This window comes from Condylura cristata, unplaced genomic scaffold (genome assembly GCF_000260355.1).
Source record: "Condylura cristata isolate star-nosed mole 26May11 unplaced genomic scaffold, ConCri1.0 scaffold00008, whole genome shotgun sequence".
NCBI classification, from domain to species: domain Eukaryota; kingdom Metazoa; phylum Chordata; class Mammalia; order Eulipotyphla; family Talpidae; genus Condylura; species Condylura cristata.
In genome coordinates, this window is record NW_004567109.1 from 38,577,341 (window position 1) to 38,603,044 (window position 25,704).

The 25,704-nt window shown below is 34.8% G+C and overlaps 1 protein-coding gene across 1 annotated transcript in view; it reads left to right on the top strand.

Moving 5' to 3' along the window:
- Window positions 1-12,993: 12,993 nt before the first annotated feature.
- The window catches only part of LOC105853383 (cAMP-specific 3',5'-cyclic phosphodiesterase 4B-like), a 216,355-nt gene continuing 203,644 nt past the window's right edge, over window positions 12,994-25,704 (top strand). The window contains exon 1 of the mRNA XM_012722129.1: window positions 12,994-13,255. Coding sequence (XP_012577583.1) covers window positions 13,020-13,255 — 236 coding nt within the window. The 5' untranslated portion in view covers window positions 12,994-13,019. The remainder of the gene's footprint in view (window positions 13,256-25,704) is intronic.

Genomic DNA, 25,704 nt, shown 5'->3' on the forward strand with positions numbered 1-25,704 from the left:
ATCACCACCATAGTGCACCTACCACCAACTCACCCATATTCCACCACCATAGACCATTGTGCTTCTCTCTTTGTTCTTTTCCCTCCCCTATCTGTAATTGCACTCCTGGGCATCTATGCAAAAAAACTTAAAACCACTGATTCAAAAGGAAACTTGCACTCCCATGTTTATTGCAGCACTATTTACTATAGCTAAACTATGGAAACAAGCTAAGGAAAGTGTTCCTAAGGTTACAAGTGACTGACTGTCCTACCCTAGACAGTGTCAAAAAATCAGAAGTGGCGGACTGCTCTCAGAGGTACCTGGACACATGTCAGCTGTTCTGGTCAGCATCAGTCAGCAACTGATGGTGCCAGAGAATAAGCACCAGTGTCACAACTCTTAGAAATGCCTTTGTGTCAACAACAAACAGCTCTTTAAAAGACACTTAACACAGGAGACAGTATACTCTCCAGGCAATGTTGGAGGCAGGGCTGGAGCCAAGTACATGAGTCAGGTCTCTGAGAAGGTCTGTGGAGGTCTTGTCCCAGTAAATTTGTCTACAAGGATCTTTCTGGGAGTCCTGATAAATCTGATCTAAAGCTGTCTGATTAGTGGTCTCAAGCTGGCAACTGCTTTAGCTGAGTCCCTTGCCTTTCAAGTCTGATTAGGCCATTTATAATTCCAACTATTTGAAGTTAATTGAGCTCCAATCAGATAGGTTTGTTTACTGTCTGGAATGCTTTAAAAAAATCTTGAATGGAACCCATTAGAGTTTGAGTCTGATTGGTCCTTTTATAATTTGGGCGTGGTATTTATAATTGAAACCTATGCTGTGATTGGGCAGACAGTTACCACAGTTGTTACCATAGCCCATCAGGCTCATTTGAGGGCTTCGATAGTGCAACCTAGGGCTATGCTGCTAGATCTCTGGGCTGGCCTGCAGGTAGATGTGCTGAGGGCTCCCCTTCAAACCTTGATGAGGTAGACCTCAGCAAAGCTTGCCATGCTCCAAGGTATCTGAAAGCCATGATAGCTCCTATTACATAGCTAATATAGCATAAATAACATTCAAAATCTTGGCCAAGAACTTGAAAAATAAGTGCAGGTGTCATAGCAAAACACTGTTCATAATCATGAGAATTGTGTGGGCTCTCCCTGGTGGCGCAACCAGTTAAAGCACAGAATTATGACGCACTCTGAAGCCACTGCAGCACCAGTTTGATCCCTGCCAGGGAGCTGACCCACATGGTGCGGCAGACTCTCCTGACCCTGCCCGCTGCTCCACTCAGCAGTGTACTTTGTCAATTTGCCTGTTCTGCTCCCTACTCTGTCTCTGGTGAATCCTTCACCCACCACACATCTGGCCTGTACCCAGTTCTGTCTGGACAAATAAGATAAAAATCTTTAAAAAAAAAAGTGAGAATTGTGTTTCTCTAACTCAGGAATCCTTAAACACAAATTTCAGAAGTGTCTGCTAATAGCTAAAATAAAAACAGTATCTAAGATATTCCATCTTTAATGTTTAAGATCAGAGAGAAAAGAAAGCATATAAAAATAATTTTTAATTTTCAACAGTATATAAGTGTCAAATAAGTTCTAATTTCTAGTTGCAAAGGAACAAACAGGCTACAATACATAAAATCAGTACCTTCCAAAATTGACTTAAACTGATAAGGGTACATTAAGACAAAATTATTTTTTAAAGTGTCTCTTATATAATTAATTGTTCCCTGGATGAAACTAATAATTTTTGTTGCCTATTCAAATTCTTTTGTAATATCCTGAAATAGGTATTTATAGGGAGTGATTCTAGTTTCAGGATATCATATAATTGACATCAATAGACTTTTATGCTTTCCATGATTTTTATATTTAGGGCATATCTTTCTCATTTTTTTCTTTGCAGTACATTATAGGAGTTTTAAAGTTTGATGGTATTGGCTTCAAATCCTCAGTAGCTGAGTGACCATGGGTAATTTATTCATACTACCTTTCTGTAACTCAGTTTATTCATCTGTAAAAGAAGTATTATATAACACAAAGGGATATTATGGTTTTAAATGTGATTATAATGTATGCAAAGTACCTAGCACATAGTAAGCTCTCAATAAATAAAAATTATTGTATCTTATTTCCCAACTTGCTCTTTCTTTCTTCTCAAGAAGACCTGGGAAAAGACCATCTTTCATGGCCTGCAGAAGGAAAAATGTCTCCCAACACCTTGATTTTAGAAACTAGTCTCTAGCACTGTGGAACAATAAATTTATGTTGTTTATCCAGTTAAGTTATATACTTTATTACAATTCTAAGAAACTAATATAGATTTTGTACTAGGGAATAGGGTACTTATATAGCAAATTTCATTAAAAAAATGTAGAAGTGGCTTTGGAATTGAGCTATGGATAGAAACTCAAAGAGTTCCCAGGCATTTGATAGAATGCCTGGGTAGAATGTTAACATAGGAGACAACAGAAATATCATTGTTTAAGGTGCTTCTGTTTAGGTCTGGATGGAAATGAGAAACATGTTATTGTATACCAAAGGAAAGGTCATCCTCATTACAATGTGGCAAAGAACTTGGTGGAATCATATTCTTGTTTTATTGGTAGATGGAAAGTAGAAGTTGTAAGTGATCAACATATATATATATATATTTTAAAGATTTATTCATACAGAATTGGGGTACAGGCCAGAGATGTGGAGGGTGAGAGGATTCACCAGAGACAGAGTGGGGAGCAGAACAGGCAGATAGACAAAGTACACTGCTGAGGGGAGCAGCGGGCGGGTCAGGAGAGGTCTGCCGTGCCATGTGGATCTCCTCCGGGACAGGCGGGAATTGAACTCATGCTGAAGTGGTTTTAGCTTCTTAGTGCAGTGCTTTAACCGACTGCACCACCAGGAAGGGCCCATATATATTTTTTTATCTCAAATAATTGTAAAGCAGAGTAGAAGGCTTGCCTTGATTGCTTGTTAGAATGCAAGTGGTGAGAGATAAATTGAAGAAGGAATTGGCAAGCAAAAATTAACCAACATTTTAAGATTTGAATAATTCTCAGCCTGTTCTTATTGCAAAAGAGAAAATGTGTTCTGGACACATTAAAGATGTAGCTAGACAGCTGTTTGCAAAGAAACTAGAAAAGTGTTTCATGGATCTATCCGCCATCTTTGCAAGAGTCACAAACAAGATATACACCTATCCTTGTCTGATGACTTGGATTGCTTTGAATTGAACAGGAAGCCAACAACTTTAAAAAAAGAAAAAAGAAAAACAATTTGTGAACACATACTCCAGAAAAAGGATGAACTGAAAGGAAGATATCAGACTTCTAAGATTCCATGAGCAGGAAACTGGCTCATAGATCCGTCCATCAACAAATATATCATCTGTTAGGAAAATTGAAGAGTGACCTTGGAGGCAGTTCAGAGGCCAGAGACTGCTACTGCTACTGACTGACACCCTGGACCCAGTGGGCATAAACCTTCAATGTGATACGAGCATCCTCTGTTATAGGAAGCAGAGTCTTAGTCACAGAGGGTGACCTTCTTGGTTCTGGAGGGCAGAACCCCTCTGCTCATGTGTGAGAAAGCAGGATTATGATTGCAATGGGACAACAGGACAGAACATTGAGTTAAAGAGGTTTATTCTCAGACTGCAAATTCTATGGGTACATAGTGGTTGTTTTCATACTTAATTGGAACCCCTGACCCTGTTCTCTGTTCTAATTTATCCTATTTGGAATAGGAATATCTGTGACTGTCACCCTATGTCTGTTCCTCCATATGTTTGGGATGCATTGTTTGTTCCTCAGAATTCTTATGTTGAAGTCCTAACATCAGGTACATCAGAATGTGACCTTTGCTGGAGAAAGGCACTTTGTAAAGGTGATCAAATCAAAATGGCTTCATTAAGGTAGACCCTAATCCAGTAGGGCAAGTGTTCTTATGAAAGGGTAAATTTGAATAGGGAGACACTCATAGAGGGAAGAAATAGAGGAAGAAGATGATCATTTACAAGCCAGGGAAAGTAGACAAGAACAGATCCTTCCTTCATAATCCTCACCGTGTAGGAACTAACCTTGCTGAGACCTTAATTTTGAACCAGATAAAATAAAAATTATTTGATCTCCTGAACTGTGACACAATAAATCTTTACTATGAAAGCTATCCAGTGTGGATACTTTGTTATGGCAACACTAGGAAAGTGACACATCTCTTTTATTACAATTTTGTATGTCAGAGTTTCTACCTAAGTGCTATAAAAAGCTATCTAACATGCCTAGGAATCATTGCAATGCCTTGATTACTTAGGATGGAAAATATTAGAGGATATATCTTTTTTTAATTGAATAGCATTAGTTTTCAACACTGTATGTGATTCCGAATAGGCCTATCATATGACTTATTCTTTATAACTTCCAACCAAAGAGAGGAAATCATTGGAAGTCACACTTGGGGTCAACAGAAGGAAAAATTACTTGTAATTTCATCATTAAAACTGAATATAAAGTCTCTGTTTGCCAGATAAAATTCAAGAAAAAGGTAAAGTAAGAACTTAGTCGTTTGTTCGTATTTGTTATTATACATCACCAGATAGCTAGCTCCTTGATTTTTATTTTTTAAATCATAGGCTGAACTGTGTTCAAATAATAGAAACCATTAGGATAGACTAAGGCAAAAGAACTCTAAAGACTTTGAACAAAGAATCCTTCTAAACTTTGTAAGACAGACAGGATGAGGATAATCCACTGTAAAAGAGAGTATCCCAATTAAGGAGGGAGACAAAAAGGAACATTGTTTTGACCTTTTAAAATGTAGATCAGGTGAATAAGAAGGCAAGTAAGTTTAAACTTATGTTTTGAATTAGGCAGTGATAGCTGTGCCACTAGACCATAAGTGCCATGAAGACAGAAACAGGGCAAGCTTATTCATGGCATTTTCCCTCAGACTAGCATAGTACCTGACTCATAGCTGACATTTAACTAAAACCAGTAAATGAATAGATACTGTCAGTTAATATTCCAGGGTTTTAAAATATTAATTTAGCATGCACAACGCATTTAAAAAAAGATTTTTATTTATTCATACAGAACTGGGGTATAGGCCAGAGGTGCAGGGGGTGAAAGGATTCACCAGAGACAGAGTAGAGAGCAGAACAGGCAGATGGATGAAGTACACTGCTGAGGGGAGCAGCGGGCGGCTCAGGAGAGGTTTGCTGCGCCATGTGGATCACCTCTGGGGCGGGGATTGAACTTGCACTGAAGCAGCTGTGGCTTGCTTGTAGGGCTATGCTTTAACCCACTGTGCCACCAGGGAGGGCCTGCACAAAGCATTTTTATATGCATCTGTGAAAAATTTAGATTAAGAGGATATCATGTAAAGAGTAAGTGATGATATTTATTCTCTAAGAGCAATTATTTATATTTTTGGTGAGGTACACAAAAAAACAGTTATAAACTGAAATTTTCTCTGATAGCATACTGTGATGCCAGTGAGAGACTTATATATGCAAAGAACAAAGATTCATAAAATATAAAATAAACAAAAATACTAAAAATGATTGAAAAATTGATCATCCCAGATAAAACAAAAATTATGTAAAGCTTTTTAGAACTGTGATCTTATATATAGTAACAGATATGAAAATTTAAGCAATAATTAAGGCTTACCAGAGAAAAGGCTTACCATCATATTCTTGGCACACATTACTAACACAGTAAGAGTGTCTTTGAGGAATTCATAGAAGCACAGAAAGAGGTAAGGAGAAGGAGCAAAAAGATCAGGTTTCTTTTTGAAGCACTTATTGCCACAACTAGCAATGAAGAATGGAGACTGTTGCTTGGGAAAGTGATCATGGTAGGAGATATAGAAGGGAGTCATCTAGATTCTACTTCTAGATGTTTTTTTCCCCCCTAAATTGCTACTGAAGACATAAACTTCTATTTTCCAGTGATAGTGTCTCCCAGGGAAGCAGGACTAATTACAGCAAGCATGAGCTTTAGGAGATCTGGATGGCCCAGTTACAAATTTCCTAAATGCAAAGAAACAGTGAGATTCAGAGTGCAAACACTGAAAACTTTGGCAAGGGCTATGATAAAGGGTTATAAGCTATTAAACCAATTTAAAAGTTTCAGATTTATAACATATTTTTTTTTCTATTAAAGTTTCTGGTTCCAGATAAGATAGGAGTAATCATGTTCCAGTCTATCTCTACTATTAAATTCAACTTTTAAGTCTTGGACTTAATTAATATCATGGATTGCCTATTCTAGAACTCTGAAAAGTAAATGTCAATATGTGAATATTGGGGAAGAAGACTCACATTTTAGAAAGACACTCTGAATGAAAATGGGCAAGAATCTTAGACAGACATTTTTACAAAGAAGATATATTGTTGACAGAACACACACACACACACACACACACAGAGAAAGATAATCACACTAGTCATTAGGGAAAATGCAAGCAAAACCCAAAATAATACACTACTCCACATCTATGAGAATGGTAGAAATAAGGAGAGAATGAAAAGAAAATGTGCTGGTGAGTCTGTGGAACTGGAACTCTCATGTAGAGCTGATAAAAATGCAAAACAAGGTACCCATTCTGTAAAACAAATTGATGTTTGTTTGTATGCTTATCTTATAGCCCAGTAGATCATCTTTTAAGTATTTGCTGTAGAGGGATGACAGTATGTATTCACAAAGACCTATACATGGATAATTACAACAGATCTATTCATAATTGTCCCAAACTAAAACAGCCCAAATGTTCTTCAATAGATTAATGGATAAACACACTGTGGCATATCCATAAATCAGAATACTATTTGCTAATAAAAAAGAATGAACTATCAATAAATGTAACAGCTTGGCTAACCCTTCACGACATGGTGCTAAGTGAAGTCAGTTTGTCTCAAGTTAAGTGCTAAATGATTACACTTATGACATTATTGAAAAGACAAAATCATAGTGATAGAAGAAAATAAATCAGTATTGCTGGGGTTAGGATTGAGAAGAGGATTTGACTATAAAGTTACAGCGCAAAAGAGGTTTTAGAGGTAATAGACTTTTTCTATGTCCTGATTATGGTATTGTTTATGTAAATCCACACATGTATTAAATTTCATAGAACACTGAAAATGTCTTATTGTATAATAAATTAAAAAACAAAAGAGACAAAAAAGTAATCAAGATTTACAAATAATTATATTTTGTTTAAAAATCTTTGCTACAGAGCTTAGAATAATTAAAATACTTACATAGAAAACTTTGATTTTGCAAAACATTGCAGTTTCAATGATAATGATATTTTACTTGACATTAAATTCAAACTTTATTAGTTTTAAAAATTCCTAACAGTCTTGATAAAGTTCTACTTTCAACATTATATATCAAAAGGCATTATCATTAATGTGACTGAACTTTAAAACATTTATAATGTGAACAAGTTTAAAAATAATAAAAATTGAAGTGAATAAACCAATGATCTAGAAATTCAGTAAGTTGAGTTTGATTTAACCCACTATTTTGGAAGTATTTTCCATATTGATAGGTATTATATGTCACTTTCAGTCTTATTCTATTAAAATATTAATTTAGAAAATATTATTTCTGTAATGTAATATGTAAGCATATACTTAAACATGAAATTGATTCCTGAAGATGATTCTTTTGAAGAACAATAGCATGGATTTAACAATTTTTGAGTGCTATACTTTCTATGATCTCTGTAGTATCATATTTAATTAGTTTATATATATAATTATTTACATTAAAAATTAACTGTAGATTAATACTATACCATTTTTTTCTTGCAAATTTCCCAAGGGACTGCTGACAGGGTAGAAAATAGTGATAAAAGTTCATTTTGTAGAGTGAGGTATTCCCATATGTACCTTTGTTTTTAACATATATGCCCCCTATTACCCTATTCATTTGAAATCACCCTTGCAGTTAATTTGCTGACAGGTTACTATTAACCTCTGGCAACTCTAGTACCCTCTTTTAATGCTGTTTTAAAAACACCTACCATTGGAACAGTTTCTCTCCTTGCATTTAGGTATCTGACTCATACTTGCTAATATATCTTGATGTTAACAGTGACCTAGGAAACAAAGACAGGAGCTTCCGTAATATTTTTATCTATGTAAGCTGCCTTCACAGAATGTGTCTCATCAAAGAAGCACCTAATTACCTGCTAAAACCAGAAAGTATTGAGGAGAGGGAGTGGTAATCTATCTTAACTGTACACCACTTAATGAATAGAGATTACAACACCTGGTATTCTGCTTGGCAATGTGGTGAGGAAATTAATATTAATAATAATAATAAATAATAATAATAATTTTAACAACAAAAAAGCTAGTTAAAATGGTAAACATAGCCATGTTTCTGTAATTTAGGAGTAGTTTTCAAGACAATAAGAAAAATCTGGGACTAACAGGAGGTTTTTCAAATTTATGTTTTCAAAGAATCCCTTTAATCATTATTTAAATTCATATTTTCAAACACTAAATATTAGTCAACCAAGAGGACATGGAGGCTTTGAAGATAAGATAATGAATAAAGTAGTTTTATGTATTGGGATCTCAGATATACTATGGGGTACTACAGAATCTCTTGAGAGATGAATCCAATGCTGGTGGCATACAGGTGGGATGGAATATAAGTCTATGGAGTGTGGAAAGATTTCCATGGAGTGTTTTCCTTTGAACTTAGCCTTTATGGGTTCAAGTTAAGTTCTAGGAGATATAATTTGGTGAAAAATAAATAAATAACAAACATATACTGTAATCCATGATAACAAATACTGGAAGAATAATAGCACTGAGTGGGAAAGATGACATATTGAACAGTGTGACTAGGGAAGGTTTCACCATGCATAAAATATTTGGCCAAACCCTGGAGGGAGATGAGGGAATAAGTCATGCAGATATCTCAGGGAAGAAGAAACTGTTCAATGATCAGAAAAGAGGTCAGTAAGAAAGAGCTCTGGAGAGTAAATGAGGAAAATGCAGATAGAAGCTTTCAGGTGTGGACTTACTGAATATGATGTGAAGTCATTGAAGGACTTTTCTTTCTTAAGGAGACTATTTAAAGAGATTCCAGGTAGGGTACAAGCTTTCTACCATCTCCCTATGATTAAGGTGATGTTGCTGGGAGGCACAAGTTAAAAATTATCTTTTTGGAACTAGATTTTACTAATGATAAGAAATTAAATAGCATCAAATGGATAAAACTAAAGCATTCATATCTTCCTTATAAAGTTAACATGGTAGGTAAGTTCATACTCAAGGAACTCAATACTTGTGAAAATACACTTCCAGTTGCTTTACTAGATACTCTGCAGCATGTTTTTCCTTCTGTCCTATTAGGAGTCTGCTGTTATAAAAAAACTTGGAAAACATTGGTTCTGTATAATGATATTGATGCTGTATACTTGATTATGGCATCAACATCTTAAAAGCTATGCTATTTCATGTCTTAATGTTCTCTTCTGAAAATAGGTAAAACTTATCTGTCCAGACTGTTCCATATTCTAAGATGAACAATAATGATTCCAGCCTGAAAGGAACTGAGGGTTTAATGTGGTGCGGAAGTGCAACAAATTATTTCAAAAGTCTAACATTAAATTCATTATAAATAAATAATCATTTAATAAACTCATAACATTCAAAAGGCTAACATTACATGTCGATAAGGGTTTCATTTTGGTTCTTTAGTTCCTTCTTAGGCACACAGGAATGTCGAGAAACTATTTGTGCTCTTGATTTTTCCTTCTGTTTTCCTGTCTATCCTTCTTAAAATGGTATATTCTTTGGTAAATGTATCCAAATATATCTGCTTTTTCAGTGCTTTTGTTTGCTTTTTCTTTGATACCATCTCCCGTTTCCTACCTTCTAGTTTCATTTTTGGTTTCAATATTTAACACAAGAAACTAGAATTATAGAAGTGAACAAAACATAGTCCTTGCCCTCATGAAACTTAAATTCTAGGGAAAGTAAACATTAAAAAACAAGTAAATAAATAACATACACTATGTTAAATGCTGTCTAGTATATCTTAGTTTGACTTAGAGACAAATCTTCATGCATTTACCTGTAAATATGCATTTCATTTTCTCAGAGGTGACTAATTCAAACTTTATAATAATCTGATAATCATTTAATTTTTGTATTTCAAAGAACTTTCTTTGGTGTTCCTAAATTTATTTAGTGTAGATAGAATTGACAGAATGTGTTTTTTTGAGAATTTTATTTCTTAGACTGATTCTCAGTATTTCTGTAATAGGGTCATTGATTGTGAACATAACAAAGTAAAAATAGTAATATGAAATGCCATATATCTTGACAATAAGAATTAGCAAATAATTATAGCTGCATTAGTGTATGCCAACATGCCCTTATCTGAATCCGGGCTTGCATATAATAAACTCTAATTTGTGAAATTTGCCACCATTTTGGGAGGAAAGAGATTCTTAAAATGCTTACTGTGGTTTGACAGCCTTAAAAAGGTAGGTATGAGAAATATCTCAATGACTTAAAATTGCTCCTTCATTTTTTGCCAGTAGTTCACTTTAAATATTGCAGCATCATGTATTCTCATGATTTACAGCTATTGTTGAAGGAAAGTCCTATTCTGGCTTCCTTAATGCAGTAAATAGAGATTGTGTTAAGCCATTCTCACACAGGGCTGTTAAAATGTCTTGAACTACATTAAAAACATGCACAGAGGCCTACCTGGACATCTGTTTATTGTTCTTAGATTTAAGTTTCATGAGGGCAAGGTCTTTGTTTTCTTCACTCCTATAGTCGCAACTTCCAGAGGTGGCACCATGTTAAACACTGAAAACAAAGATTAAATCTAGAAGGTAAGAAGTAGGAAACAATATTTATGAAAAAGTAAACAAAGCACAATAAAATAATTCCATCTTTTTTTGGGGGGAATCCAAAAACCTTTTTTTTTTTTAAGATTTATTTGTTTATGCATACAGAACTGGAATACAGGCCAGAGGTGCAGGGGCAGTGAGAGGATTCACCAGAGACATTGCAGGGAGCAGAACAAACAGACAAGATGAGGTACACTGCTGAGGGGAGCAGCGGGAGAGACAGGAGAGGTCACTGAGCTATGTGGATCACCTCTGGGGCCGGGGATTGAACTCTCACTGTTGTGGCTAGCTTGTAGTGCTGCGTCTTAACCCGTTGTACCACTGGGGAGGGCTCTGTGTTAGTTCTAATGTCAGCTACAATGTGACTTTGGACAAGTCACTGAAGTTCACAAGGTTTGCACAAGTGTTTGGAAAGAGGAACTGACAAAGGTGATGATTAGGATTCACTCCAGCCCTAAAATTCTACACTTTGCTTTTGTTCATGTTATTTTAAATGTCTTATTGAAATATTAATATCTTCCCAAGGTAACATCTATAATTGAAGAATTTATAACCTTCCTAGGGTTTGAATTATCTTCCTCAAGGCATGTCATAAGGCCTACTATTTACAACACGTATGTTATAGGTAGTTCTTGTCAGCCCTTTAGATATTTAGCCAGAGTATATGACATCTATGAATGATTTTATGAAGGCTGAAGTCCCTTTCCCCCTGAACTCTTACTGTGAATCATTCCTTATCTATCATTCTTGCTGATTAGCCCTAGTTCTGCCATGTCAGATCTGTGTGAGATCAGGCTGACCCTGGTGGCAGTCTTTGCTGGAACAGACTTTTCACAGTACCCTCACACTTCAGGCACCAGGGCATTCTTTTCACTTCTATATTCCTTTAAAAGTATTGAAGTACTCCTTCTGTTTCTAAGTGAAATCCAGGTTATTGTGATCTGCTTTGAAATGGAGACAGTTTTCAGACTCCCCTGCCCATAGTTCTAACTGGTATACATCTTACACAAAGTACACCAAGCATACATGCAAATAAATATACCTACATACAGACAGCATGCCTTGAATATTTACCTGCACATAAATAGCAGAAGCATAATGCTTGACTTTAGACTTTGCTCTTTAATTGACAGCTTTCATTTTTTTGTGGTTGCTATCTCCGTTCCTGTTCTGAGGAAGCTTTGGCTTTCACAAGTGTCTTTGGATCTAACAGAGTGGCTGCTGTAGGCAACCCTCAAACAATGAGCTTAAACAGAAGAATGAGGGTAATGTGTATTGGAATAAAGATAAGAAAGCTTTAAATTCGTTGGTGGAATGAACCAAATTCAATGTTTTCCTGTTCACATTTTTTTATATTGATGCTGTTTGGGATCTTCTGGAGAAGGGGAAAAAAAAAAAAACTTCAGCGAATCAGTTTTTTCATTCAGAAATGGAATTTGGAACTTTTAGCTAGGCTTTTTGACAATCCTCAGTTTAATCAGTGTTCACTGACATGAGGACAGAAGCCTCACAAATTTTGTGAAAATCTCAGCAATGAAGGTTGTTGTTTAGGGGGAAACAGAGTGCAGTTGTTTAAATAATGCCGGGCCAATAAGCACTTGGTAGGTGGAGTCACTGTTGTGTGCATTACATAGCAAGATAATTCTGAATGAAGATTTTAAACATCGCAAATGCTGGTCAGGTTCTGTCCTTTGTGCAAGGAAAACAAGTGACTAGGTGACTGGGGATTAATTATTTGTCCATTTGTAAGTGCAGCTTATTTGATAAAATTAAGAAAAAAAATCATCTAAGGAATTTATCAGAAGCCCTTATGAATATTTCATGAGCTGATATATTCAGCTGAATGAATTCAGTGAGTGTCAGTGTGTAGCTTGCAGACAAACCTCATCCACAAGGAGGCTACTGACATAGGAAGCACTTTGGTGCATTCAGAGGCAAAGCTAGGCTGATAGAGCTCCTTGTGACAGCCTGACTTGCCATTCTTCGAGTATGCTGCTTTTGCTCTAAGCAGCTCATACAGTGCAGTCACAGCTTTCGAAATCAAACTGGAAATAGTTTGCAGACTTAGCAGTCTCCTAACCTGAAGCTGTGTCTCTGCTATGTTTGAGGTTTTTGTTTTGGATGGTGAAAGCTAGTACTCCATATAAGAAATGACAGCAAAAAATTCTTCAAAGGAACTTACTGCTTCAGAATCTGAGGTTTGCATAAAGACTTTCAAGGAGCAAATGCACTTAGAACTTGAGCTTCCGAGACTACCGGGAAACAGACCTACATCTCCTAAAATTTCTCCACGCAGTTCGCCAAGGAACTCACCCTGCTTTTTCAGAAAGTTGCTGGTGAATAAAAGCATTCGGCAGCGTCGTCGCTTCACTGTGGCTCATACATGGTAAGATGGGACTTGGAGGTATCCACAGCGCTTTTCATTAGCAGCAGTGATTTAGGAATGTAGAAAATGGAACGTTGAGTTTTGTTCATGGTACATAGCACAAGTGTGAACTGAATGGAGAGTGGATCAGGGCATTGTGTGTTGAATTATCATTATATTGCTAGTTGTTTCCATGTAAAATAAGCCTCTAACTGTATAGCCTTTGAAGTTGCTGCTTATACAAAATTATCTAGCTAATTGTAGGTAAATTGGATATTGAAGGAGTTTTAGAAAGTCTGGTTTTTAATTTAATCTCTGTCAGAGGTGACAGGTGACTTTTGTGGTGATGGTTTTAACACTTTTTAAGTGGTTTATTTTTGTACAAAGTAAGTGTTATACGCTCATTTTTATTTATTTCTCAATATGTAAAGTCAGACTTCATTTATTACACTGCTATATTTGCAGTATATAAACTAGTGAGTTTTTGACTATCTCTGCACTACTTAAAGAAAGGAAAACTAAGTTACCACTTCTGAAATTATGTGGCTAATTAATTCTGTTTATGATTCCAATTGCTATTATCTTTAAGAGTATCTTATTATAAAAGCAGGTTATATATACTGTAAAAAATTTTATTTTGAAAATGCCAGGTAAAAATTCATGAAGACTCACAATAATTGCAGTCTGCCAACTTTAATCTATGTTGCATAGGGTAGCTCCTTTAAACCAATATAATAATGAAATATAAGGAAAAGCATAGTAGAAATGAAACTTTACTTGTAAAAGATAGCCTACTTCTGATTTCCCTGAAGGCTAGAGTTTCCTTCAGATAAGGTACCCTTCCATATAAGGTATCTGTATCTATAGTTTTATTTAACAGGTACCATAATAATAAAGGGATCTAGTACCACTTAAAGACAATTCTAACACAGTGATTTTGTGACTGCTTACTAGATTGCTAACCAACATATAAAAGCAGGATTTCTGGGTTTTGAAAATTAATATTTACTTAAATTTTGTTTTTTACTCCTCTGAAATGTTTGCCAATCTACTGCATTAGCAAATGTGTTACCCGTAGAAATATGTGACTTTGGTGGACATCTCCTAGCTGACACAACATATATTTTTTCTAGGTAAAAATGATAAAGTTATTTTTTTTTCTTTGTCAGCAGATTGCTGGTCATGTAACTGCTTTGTGGGAGAGGTTTTGGGTCATTTTCTTGTTAAAGATTATTTAATTATAGTCTCATACTTGGAAAATAAACATGATTAGTCTTCAAAACCTACCAATAGCAGTATTTGTATAAAGAAATTGATATGTAAGTATGTACTGCTTTCAAGAAGCCCTGTATCTCATTCTTTACCCTAACTTCTTTTCATATAGTTTGCTAAGTGGTATAACTGAATAGAGAAGGCATAGGGCATATATTAATTAGTTTTTACAAAAGTAGCAAAGATAGAAAATGTATTAATGAATAGCTACATATGTTTTACTTCTTGGGGTAATATTATGCCACTGCATTGACCAGAGAACATTTAATTTTAGTATATAAATTTTCAAGTAGTGGTAAATGTTGTTAATATTTTCTCTACTGTAGAGTTCCTAAATATAATTATTTGAACTTTCTTAGAATAGATGTGCTAGGAACATAAAACTATAAATATTGGGTGTTTTCTTTTCAAAGAGACCCCAATTTAAAAAATATTGATGGGCCAGGTTCACTCATACCTTATACACATTTTCTTGCAGCAACTTACAAAAAGGAATTATTAAATGAATTTTAGATTACCTATGCTAAACCTAAGATAATTTATGCCACCTAGGACAAAATTTCCCACAAATTGCCAATAATTAAAACATGATTTTGTTATGTACCCTCCCATAGGTATAAAAAATCATTTTATCATCAACCTAATGAAGTAACTTTAGCTACAGCCATGATTCATTTTTACTTTATTCCCTTCTCACTCAAGCACTCCTTTTCTTATGTTTCGTAGATAACAGTTTGTTTTCAGCTCTGGATGAAATTTATGTTTTTTTTCTATTATTTTATTTGAGTACATGCTTAATATATTTGAGATGCATTTTCATAAAGCATTCAGTTCAATTTAGGTTTGGAAAATATACATATGTCATATATTTGAAAGACTGTCTCAGAAATCTTACATTTTTTAGCATCATATGAAATACTACATGAAGACATTCCCCATAAGTGCTTTAGTTTTGCCTCTTTGTCAAGATGAAATGCAATCATCCTTCAATGATTGTTGATTCATATTTTACAAGCCATGTATTTAAGTTAGAAATCCCAAGATATGTACTTAGAAGTCTAAAAACATACTATTACTTTACAGTAGACTGTAGGTTTCTTTTAAGAAGACAGAATTGTTTTGATTTCAACATTTAAATTAAAGTCATTTTCATGATGAAACTAAACAATGCAGAGGCTACAGTTTATATCTGAATTCACTGACCAATCTTTTTCATCTTTGGCTATTTGTAGATTCCATATTTTGTTCAAATGTATCAGTAGTTTTGAAGATGTTATAAAATCTGGGCTAATGGCAGAGGATTTAAGGAATACTTGTAAAATAATGTCTCTGGGATTATTTTTAAAATACCTATTAAAATATTCAATATGTTGTCACCAATCAGAATATTTACATAATTCTAACTCTGGAAGGAATTTTGGTGATTATCTCACTGCTTACTTTCATCCTTAGAACTTAGTCATTTCATGTTTTAATATGGGAATCTGCCTTATTTTAAAAAATATTTATTTTATTCATTTATGTATACACGAACAGGGTTTAGGCCAGAGGTGTAGGTGGCGGGGTTGGGGGGGAGGTGAGAGAATTCACCACAGAGTGAGAAGTGGAACAGGTGGATCTACTGAAATATAATGCTGAGGGGAGTGGCAGGTGAGATGGGAGAGGTCTGCTGTGCCATTTGGGTCACTGCTAGGCCAGGGGTCACTGCTAGCTAGCTTCATAGTGCTGAGACTCAATCCCTTGCACCAATAGGGAGGCCTGGAATTGCCTTATTTTTAAGAAAATTTCCTATAACTTATTGCAGCAGTCTCACTACTTTATAATGCTGGTATTGGAAATTTCTTCCTCATGATTCATCTACATATAGTACAATATGTATGTATTGACTTATGTATAATCTAATCTAATATTTATGACCTGTTTTGGTCCTTAGTAGATATTAAGAAAATCCTTACAAGACTTGTATAAATCTGAAGATTGTTATTAACTGTACCTTGTGTTTTATTTTTTAAAATTCACTCAACATCAATCATTGCTGTGAGCAAGAAAAGAATAAAATTCTGTTGCAGTCCACATGGATCTCAATTTCCACTAAATTTAAATTACTTACTAGAGTATTCACATGTATTATTTCATTTGGGAAAGTTATAGGAAGTATAACATGAGTAATAATGCATTTTTTTTTCAACATGGCATGTTGCAGGTATAAAAATTATGTTCTGATTTGCACTAGCTTCATCTAAGTATTTCTACTTCTTTAATCATTATTTTTATTCTAATTGTCTTCCCAAATTTCTGAATTCCTCTTTGATTTCTGAAACCCAGAATTGGAAACCATATTCATAGATAAATGATATGCAAACTATAGATAAGAAACCTGTCATGCATTGTAAAGTGTCAGTGAATTTTCAGCATTGTTGAACAAGAAATAGGAAAATTAATGTCAGAGTCTTTATGGCATCAAATTATATCCCCCTACAACTTCTGAGACCTAGTATTAACTTACCTAGCTTAGGTTTTTCAGCTTCCTCTCCTTTGCTGATGCTTCAAGCTTAATCATCAGTCCATGCGTAGCAGCATGATGAACTCTGAAGAAAGTTACCAGTAACTTTCTTGAATATAGCCTGGGCCTGCTACTCACCTCTCCCCTATGCTCTGCTATTGGAGAACAAATATTTTGGTGAGCAGCACCTTCCATACAACTCTCCTGTTAATCACATGTTATATGTACGATATTATTTTAACTAGAGTTAGATTAGTTTTTCATCCTTTACCCTACTTAGTTCTATCTGTATCTTGGAAATACCTTCTCATTTTTGGCCCAAAATCATGAATTGTGTACTTGGGGTCTGATATTGAATATAAAAAAGATATACTCTAAGGGAAGTTGCACTTGGCAATAGAAAACTATAATACCTGGGGAAGAATAAAAAACAACACATATAGTCTATGTTTGACCTTCTTCTGAACTTTAGCACTTACTAAAGTCTTCAAGTTTTTTTCTGGTTTGTTAATTAAACCTACTCTATTTTGTACCTTGTGTTATTGTTCAACTGCCTTGAAGTATTTCTTAGCAATACTGAAAACTTTCTTAGAAATATTGGGCCTTTTCCTACTTACTGATTGAATATTTAATTGAGCAAACATTTATTGAGAGTCTGCTGTGTTTCAGGTTCTGCTCTGTGCTTGTGAGACAAAAAAAGAAAAAAAATAGAATCCCTTTTTATAAAGAACTCATACATTTATTTTTCAATTAATCAGTGGTGTTGAGATAATGCTATTAAATAATTTGCTCAACTTGTTGTGCAACCCCAGAAGAAATAAATACCAGTAGAAAGTGGGTTATTTAATTAGGGAAGGCTTAGAGAAGAGATAACATTTGTGTGGAGTCTTGTAGAATGAATAGGAGTTTTTCAGGTGACAAGTAGGAAGGAGGGATTTTTTTTGTAGTGAAAGAAACAATTATAAGAGTGCCACTGAAAGATTGTGAGAATGGAATTTTCATAAGTAGCTTACACTTTAGAAAGACACTTTCTAAATTGTCTTTAGTCACTTTAAAGGTGTTCTGGAAAATGAATTGGAGGATGTAGAGATTAGAAGTAGAGGGAAAAGGAGGATGTGCATTTGAGAGATAATACTTCTAATTATTGTGTATACCCCATAATATTGAAAACTGTATTTATGACATTCTTTATGACTTAACAAATTACTATTTATGGAAACTGGGAGGAAAGTATGCAAATTTGGTGTGTCTTGTATTTATCATGGTGCTATGCATAGTACTCTCTGATTCACCACTCCCAAATATATCAAACAATCGTAATAAAGGTGCTTGGAATGATGGATGCATCTGGACAAAATCTTGGTAGCTCTGTCTTTTGCTAGAGGTGCTATGTATTATTTTTATTATTTTGGTCTTTTTTTTAATATATAGAAAATATCTTAGTCTGTAGTCTGAACTGAATGGCAGTGGAAATCTGTGCTTTATAGTTCAAATCTATTGCTTTAATTAAAGCAAACATTTTCTCAGTAATGCAAGTCAGAAAATGGTATTGTCCTGGCCTTTTTCTGCCCACAGGCCTTCAATCTATTTTACTTTAAAAATGCTTCCTATAAAAGGGCTTCCTAAAGTAATGATGATGACTCTGAGGGCACATGTGGAAAGTGACCCAAAAGTACACCTTCTGCCCAGACTGCTTAAGTCTAACTCCTTTTTGCAAAATCACCCTTGCTTTCTTTTCCCATTATTCCCTCTTTCATTGTCTCCCACTTTCTCCTAGGCTTTTTATAGTGGCTTCTTCCTTACATCACTCTCAAGATGCCAGCAACCGAATGCTCAAAGCATTTAAGTGGTTCTCAGAAAAGAACCTAAATTGCTTACCATGGTTTTGAAGGCCCTGCGTCATCTAGTCTGAGCCTACTTGTGACCTTGTCTCAGATCATCAGCCATGTTTGCCTTCTTCTGTTCCTCAACACATTTCTACTTCTGGGCTTTGAAAATGATGTCTCCTCTGACTGGAAGACTAGTATCCTAGTATATACATGGCTTTTATGTCCATTCAAGCATCTGTGCAAATATTACTTGCTAAACAGGCCTTCATTGACCCCATTACATTTAAAAATCACCTTTTCACTTGGTAGTCCCTAAATATAGTTTATTTTAGAAGTTAATATTTGAAAATACATTACCTGAAAAGACATGCTTATTTGTTACGTTGTTTTTATTTGCTGTTATCTATCCCTGCTAAATTGCATAAGGCAGGAATTCTCTCTTGTTTACTATATATTCTAGACATTTAGGATATAGTAAAGTGCCCATATATTTATAGTAAAGTCTGGCCCACATATTTATTGAAAAAAAATTAAAGAATGAACATGGTTCCTGTTTTTATGCTCCTTATTCTTAGAGCCCTTTTCCTTTAGCCTTATATGAGAGGAGAAAAAGGAATCCTAATTAATACTTATTCTGTAAACATCTTTACCCCATCCATGTCTTAATGGTTGTGTTCTCTTTCTGTCAATGGGGCTATTCTAACTTGCTTCCGGTTTAGTTTTCTATGATAATACAGATATTACAATATCTCACTAGTGGCTAAGTGTTTTACATGATACCCTATTTAGCTAAGTCACAGTGTACAAATTATTCTATCTAGCCTGTAGCTCTGTAAATATTTGTCTGTCTCAATATATAATTATTTGATTATTCTTCATGCATAAAGCAGCACAGTTGGTGCTTCAGCTCAGGAAAGTTTTACCTATCTCTTATTAACTGTCTTGAGTAGAAATGCTCTACAGAGGATTCTATTACTTGGCCTTTGCAATGATAGCATATTACATATCAGAGCACTCAAATATTTTTTTCAGGGATGGGACATTTAAAATATTAACATTACAAGAGCTACAGCAATCTGAGCTTTTTATAGGATTTCCCTGTGCAATCAAATGTAAGAGACTGAGACTTGCAGAGTTAGTAAATTGCAAATTACCAATTCTTGTACTCTAGAAAAATACATCACCCGGAGTAAAAATTTTCATGTGAGTATGTCTCTCTCTCTCTCTTTTTTTTTTTTTTAAGCTGGGAGGTGGGGACTTCTGTTACTGCTAGTAATTTGCTTGCCACAGGTGTATATGAATTATATGATGCACCTTATTTTAAGAAAAAAAAAGTAATTGATTAACTTTCTAAATTGCTTTCTAAATGCCTAGAACTTAAGCATTTTTTGAGAAAGAGTAAGAATGACTGCTTCTCTAGACCTTTCATGGAAGAGAATCCCTGTGTGTTCCTGATAGACTTACATGCATTACAATTCAGGTTTACTGAAAATTATGTAGATTGGAAATAAAGGGGTAAGGTTGATGTGGCTTCAGGAAAAACTGTTCTCAGACTGTATTTTCTGGAGCCTTTGTGTTTTAGGGTCCATTTGGGGGATGCCTTGAAAAATAGGGTGGTGATGATCTTTTTCATGGTTCCAGCCCCCATGTAATTGAAAACTACAAGCTTAAAAGGTAAATGACAAGAGAGAGAAAGCATTTCATTTTGGCTGTATGTGAAAAGTTATGAAATTTACAGATAATTTATAACATTGAAATTACATTCATCTGTGATCTCCCTAGTGGCCTAGGCATTAAGTTTCAGAACTATCACCACAATGGCATGAGTTCCATCCCCAGCCAGGAAGCAAATCCACATATAGTGCAGAAAACCCTCTTGCCTTGCCTGCCTCTTCCCTAAGCAGTGTGTTTCAGTAGATCCACCTGTTCTGCTCCCCATTTTGTCTCTGTTTAACCTTCTTCCCCCTGGCCCCAAACCTCTGGTCTATACCCTTGCTATTCTTTGCAAAACAAACAAAAAGAGAATGTAAAAAATGTATGCATAAAAGTTATACAGGAGTGACAGTAAGGTAAATGAAAAAGATATGGCTATTTGAGTATCATGTAAGAAAAGGTCAGTGTTAGTGAAGATATAAACTAAAAATGTTTAAGTATGTTAATAAAATAAGTATTGAGTTTGTTAATAAAATAAACACTTTACCTAGATTTACTAATAATTAATGTTGTTTCCTATTACTTTATCTTTATGTCATTCCATATATATAATCACACAAAAAATATACATGTTTTGTTTAGTTAGAAGAACACCCCTTTAGATGGAGATGAGTTGTTTGGCCAATATATATTGTTAAGTATGGAATTATTTCCATTACATTAGCATATTCTTATACCATAGTTTAAGAGCTCAATTTTAAATAGCGTATTAATATATTGAAAATTTATAAATATTTGTGACTTCATTTTTAATAAGTTTTTGAGAGTTACAGTGGAGGGTTAGAAGCATCTATCTATAATAGTGCGACTTTCCCTGGTGATAAATTTTTGGTTATAGTGGCTTGAAACATGTTCTAAGATCTTCAAAGTTTCTTTACCTAAGAAGAGATATTTCTTTATCTAAAGCTATAGACTTGTATCATCATAAATTGTTCCATTGTATTATGGAGCAGTTCATAATGTCTTAATATACTGCATATGGTATTCTGTCTTTGTGTAATTTTGAGGTTATCTTGAATTTTATTTTTTACTGTTAATCTTAGTTCTATGTTACAGCGCCTGGCATCAAGAAGGTAGATTAGTGTTAAGTATTTTCTCTGTCTTGCTATTGAAATTTCAGATTAATCAATATTTTGGACTTCAATTCCTTAATTTGTAAAATCAATTAAAAAATTCTTGTGTCAAATATTTTCCTATGTAAACCTAATAACAGATTTGCATATTTAGTAGCCTACCATTTATCTGTCTTTTGAGACAATGTATTTATGTACTGAGCACAATGAGTCCTGCATTAACAGTCAGATAATATATGCTACTATTATCATACCAAATCTCTAATCATATGCAGGCATTCACATTGTTGTCAGACTTGGTTAGTAAAGTGAAAATTATTTTTCAATATTTGAAAAACATTACTAAATATGAGATATACCAAACTGAAGGAGTCAAAGTGCGCATGAGTCTGTAATCATTTGGTATTATCCATAATGTGACCAAGCATTTAGTTAAAAAACAAAATGTCATTCTTTTTTTCTTTCATGTGATAATCACAAAATTATACTGACATGCTCTGTATTGTAAGACCCTGTATGAATAGCTTACACCTCCACTAGGAAACTTTATAGTCTTATTTTTTCTCTCACCAAAATGTTTTAAAAGTCCATTTGTTTTTACCCATTGTGTAAAAGAAATAGGGAGAGAACCACTTTGTAGTAATTTTATCTACTTTCACTGATAAGTCTGAAAGAAAAATGTAAGAAGATGCCTTGTCTATTTCAGGATCCCACATATAAAAAGCCAATATAGAATTCAGTGAACAAATGCCTTGGAAGACGTCCAGTGTCATCCGAACTCATTTACATATATCTCAAAATGTCTCCTTGCCACTCTTACTAGTTCTCCACAAATTAATAAGCTCACACTGCTTGTTACAGTGCAGAGGAGAGTGCCTCTGGGGCATTTTTGGGCCACCATCCCTTCAACAATTTATACTGGAAAGCTGTCATCATTTGGGCTTTCTGAAGAGAAGCCCAGGAAGACAAGACAAAGAAAGTATAGAGTAGAAGTGCTTCTAGTGTCTTAACTGCCCACGACTTCTTCTTGACGTATTACTATGCACATTTTAACTTCCTGGGGATACCTATGAATTCATATGCACATTTTAATTTCCTGTGGGGATACCATGTCCTGTGTCTTTCCCTATCAGCCTGCTGAACCAGATCTGTGCTCACCCAGAAGAGATTATCTCTAACACGCTCATGTTTACCATAGAGGAAATATTGGGACTTTAGGAGATGAGTGTCTGGGTGACAAAAGCAGAGCAGAGCCTAATTCTATATTTTACCAGATTTTAGCCCTACCAGATAACCTATCTTTTTCCTCTTTCTGCATGTGTGAAAAAATAGAGAAATACTTTTGTGTCTCATTAGAACATTATGAAGACTAGGTGAACAATGACAAGTAATGAATTGACATTAGTTGTATCCAGAGCTTATGCTTTATATAAAGATGTATATCATAAAAAAATTTAAAAAATAAATATTTTATATGATGTGGTTTAAATAAATTATTGAGCAACTTTTATGCCTAATAAATACTTTCCTTTTAGACAACTTATATATTACTCGTTTCTTAGGGGAGTACTTTATTATAAAGTGCATATTAAGTGCTCTTTCCATAGTAAACAAAATTTAAAAAGATATCACTCCATGTTATGGGCACTCTCATTCTTCAGAGACAACTGCAAATGACTTTGGTCACGAGATAATCTTTATTCATTAATATTCCAGTTACCTTCTTCAATTTGACACTTATCTCCATTAGTGAAATGTATTGCCAGTGAAACACTATTTCTTTTAGTTAAGTAAATAAATTTCTACTAAATTAAGAAAATGTTCTTTTTTTTTTTTTAAAGATTTATTTATTTATGCATACAGAGCTGAGCCAGAGATGCTGGGGTAGTGAGAGGATTCACCAGGGACAGAGTGGGGAGCAGAACAGGCAGATTGTTGAAGTACACTGCTGAGGGGAGTAGTGGGCAAGTCAGGAGAGGTTTGCAGCACCACGTGGATCACCTTCCCAGCAGGGAATAGAATTTATGCTAAATTGGCTTTAGCTTCTCAGTGCTGTGTTTTAACCCACTGTGCCACCAGGGAGGGCCCAAGAAAATGTTCTTTTTAAAGTACCAGAAAGTCACTGAAGTTGTTTCCCACAGATAGTAGGAACTAAACCTAACCTACAAGTGACTAGATTGTAAAATAAAGTTTATTAATGAGAGGAAGTGGGCAAAGAGCTTAAGCTCTCCAGTCTAAGAATCTAGGTGTGAAACTTATTTTCTGGAAGAAGTAAAAGGATGATAATTTTAATGGATATAAAGTAATAACAAACTATTACTAAATGAAAGCAGAGCAAAATGATTGACTTTAATGCTACAGGTATATTTGGCTGGTTGGAAAGAACATCCTGTGAATAAAAATTAATAAATATCACAAATGTTTTGTTTTATTAAAAGGGAAGGAGTTTCTGGGCCCTCCCTGGTGGCGCAGCGGGTTAAAGCACAGCACTGAGAATCTAAAGCCGCTTCCACATGAGTTCGATTCCCGCCTGCCCCGGAGGTGACCACATGGTGTGGCAGACCTCTCCTGGCCCGCCCACTGCTCCCCTCAGCAGTGTACTTCATCCATCTGCCTGTTCTGTTCCCCGCTCTGTCTCTGGTGAAGCCTCTCACCGCCCCTGAGCCTCTGGCCTGTACCCCAGTTCTGTATGCACAAATAAATAAATCTTTTAAAAAAAAAAAAAAAAAAAAAAAAAAAAAAAAAAAAAAAGGGAAGGAGTTTCTGTTTTATGGGGACAAATTAAGTGAGAGGCTATATGCAAGCAGAGGCTAGACTAACTACTACCGTTATGTCTAGGCTAAGCCCGTTGGTCCTTATATCACAACATGCTCCTTGCAGAAAGACGATAGAGAGCTCATATAATCAAAATTCAGTGCCACAAAACTAAATATAATCTTTTTCTAGATGACTTTATAGTATTTAAATAAAATTGTTCTTTATTTCTTGTTTTTTTTTTTTTCTTGTATTTCCAAGACTACCTAGGGATGAAAACAGAAATAAAGGTCATTGCTTCTTTTGTGACAACGACTTTCTTCTCATATAATCATTGACCAGTTGATTCTGTCTCCCAGCAATTGAAAGGTATATCTTTAAGATGTAACCTTTCAATTAACTCAGCTTATGTGCAAGATAAAATAAGATATTTGGGTACTGCACAAGAATCATGTCAAGTTTCAGGTTCTGTCTAAATTAATAAAATAAATTTTTAGGAACATTTCTGAATATTATAAGTTAAATTACGCAACTGTTTCACCAGCATAAAGCTTTACATAGTCTAATTTTGTGAAAGAGTTATCATAGAAGTACAGCATTTGCTTAGCATCCAAGGGATTTGAGTTTTAATATAAGCTGAGTCCCAAATGCCTAGTGAGTGCATATTGCATATATTTGCGACTCAGCTTTTTTTTTTTTGTCAAATGGGATTAATAAGTACCTGCTCAACCTTCTTTACCTTATGCATTGTGTTATGAATATTGAATAGCAGTGGTTATACATTGTTTTGGTTTCCTGTAAAGCAACTTGGCAGAGACAATCAAAAGGGGGAAAAGGCTTCTCAGAAATTGTATGCATGTCAGATTTTCAAAAGCGTGACCCAGCTTTAAAATGGTAATTGAAATTTTTATGTAAAAGTTAGATCTAGAGTTTCCTAGAGCATAGTATATGTTAGTTCTTTTTCACTGACAAAAAAATCAGATGGACATTGCTTTGAACTAAACCTGATGTGTGGCTTGCATTTCATTTTTCACTTTTATTTATGCATACAATAAGTGGGGGTATAGGCCAGAGGTATGTATGTGAAAGTGAAGGTATGAGAGGATTCTTCATAATAGGCGAGTCTACTGAAATACACTGCTGAGGGGAGCAGTGGGCAGGACAGGAGAGGTGTGCTGCGCGATGTGGATTAACTCTCTGGCCCAGGATCAAACTCAAGCCAAAGTGGCTGGCTATAACTTGATAGCATTGTGATTTTAACCCTTGTACTACTTTGGAAGCCCTGCATTTTTTTTTTTTAAAGATTTATTTATTTATGCATACAGA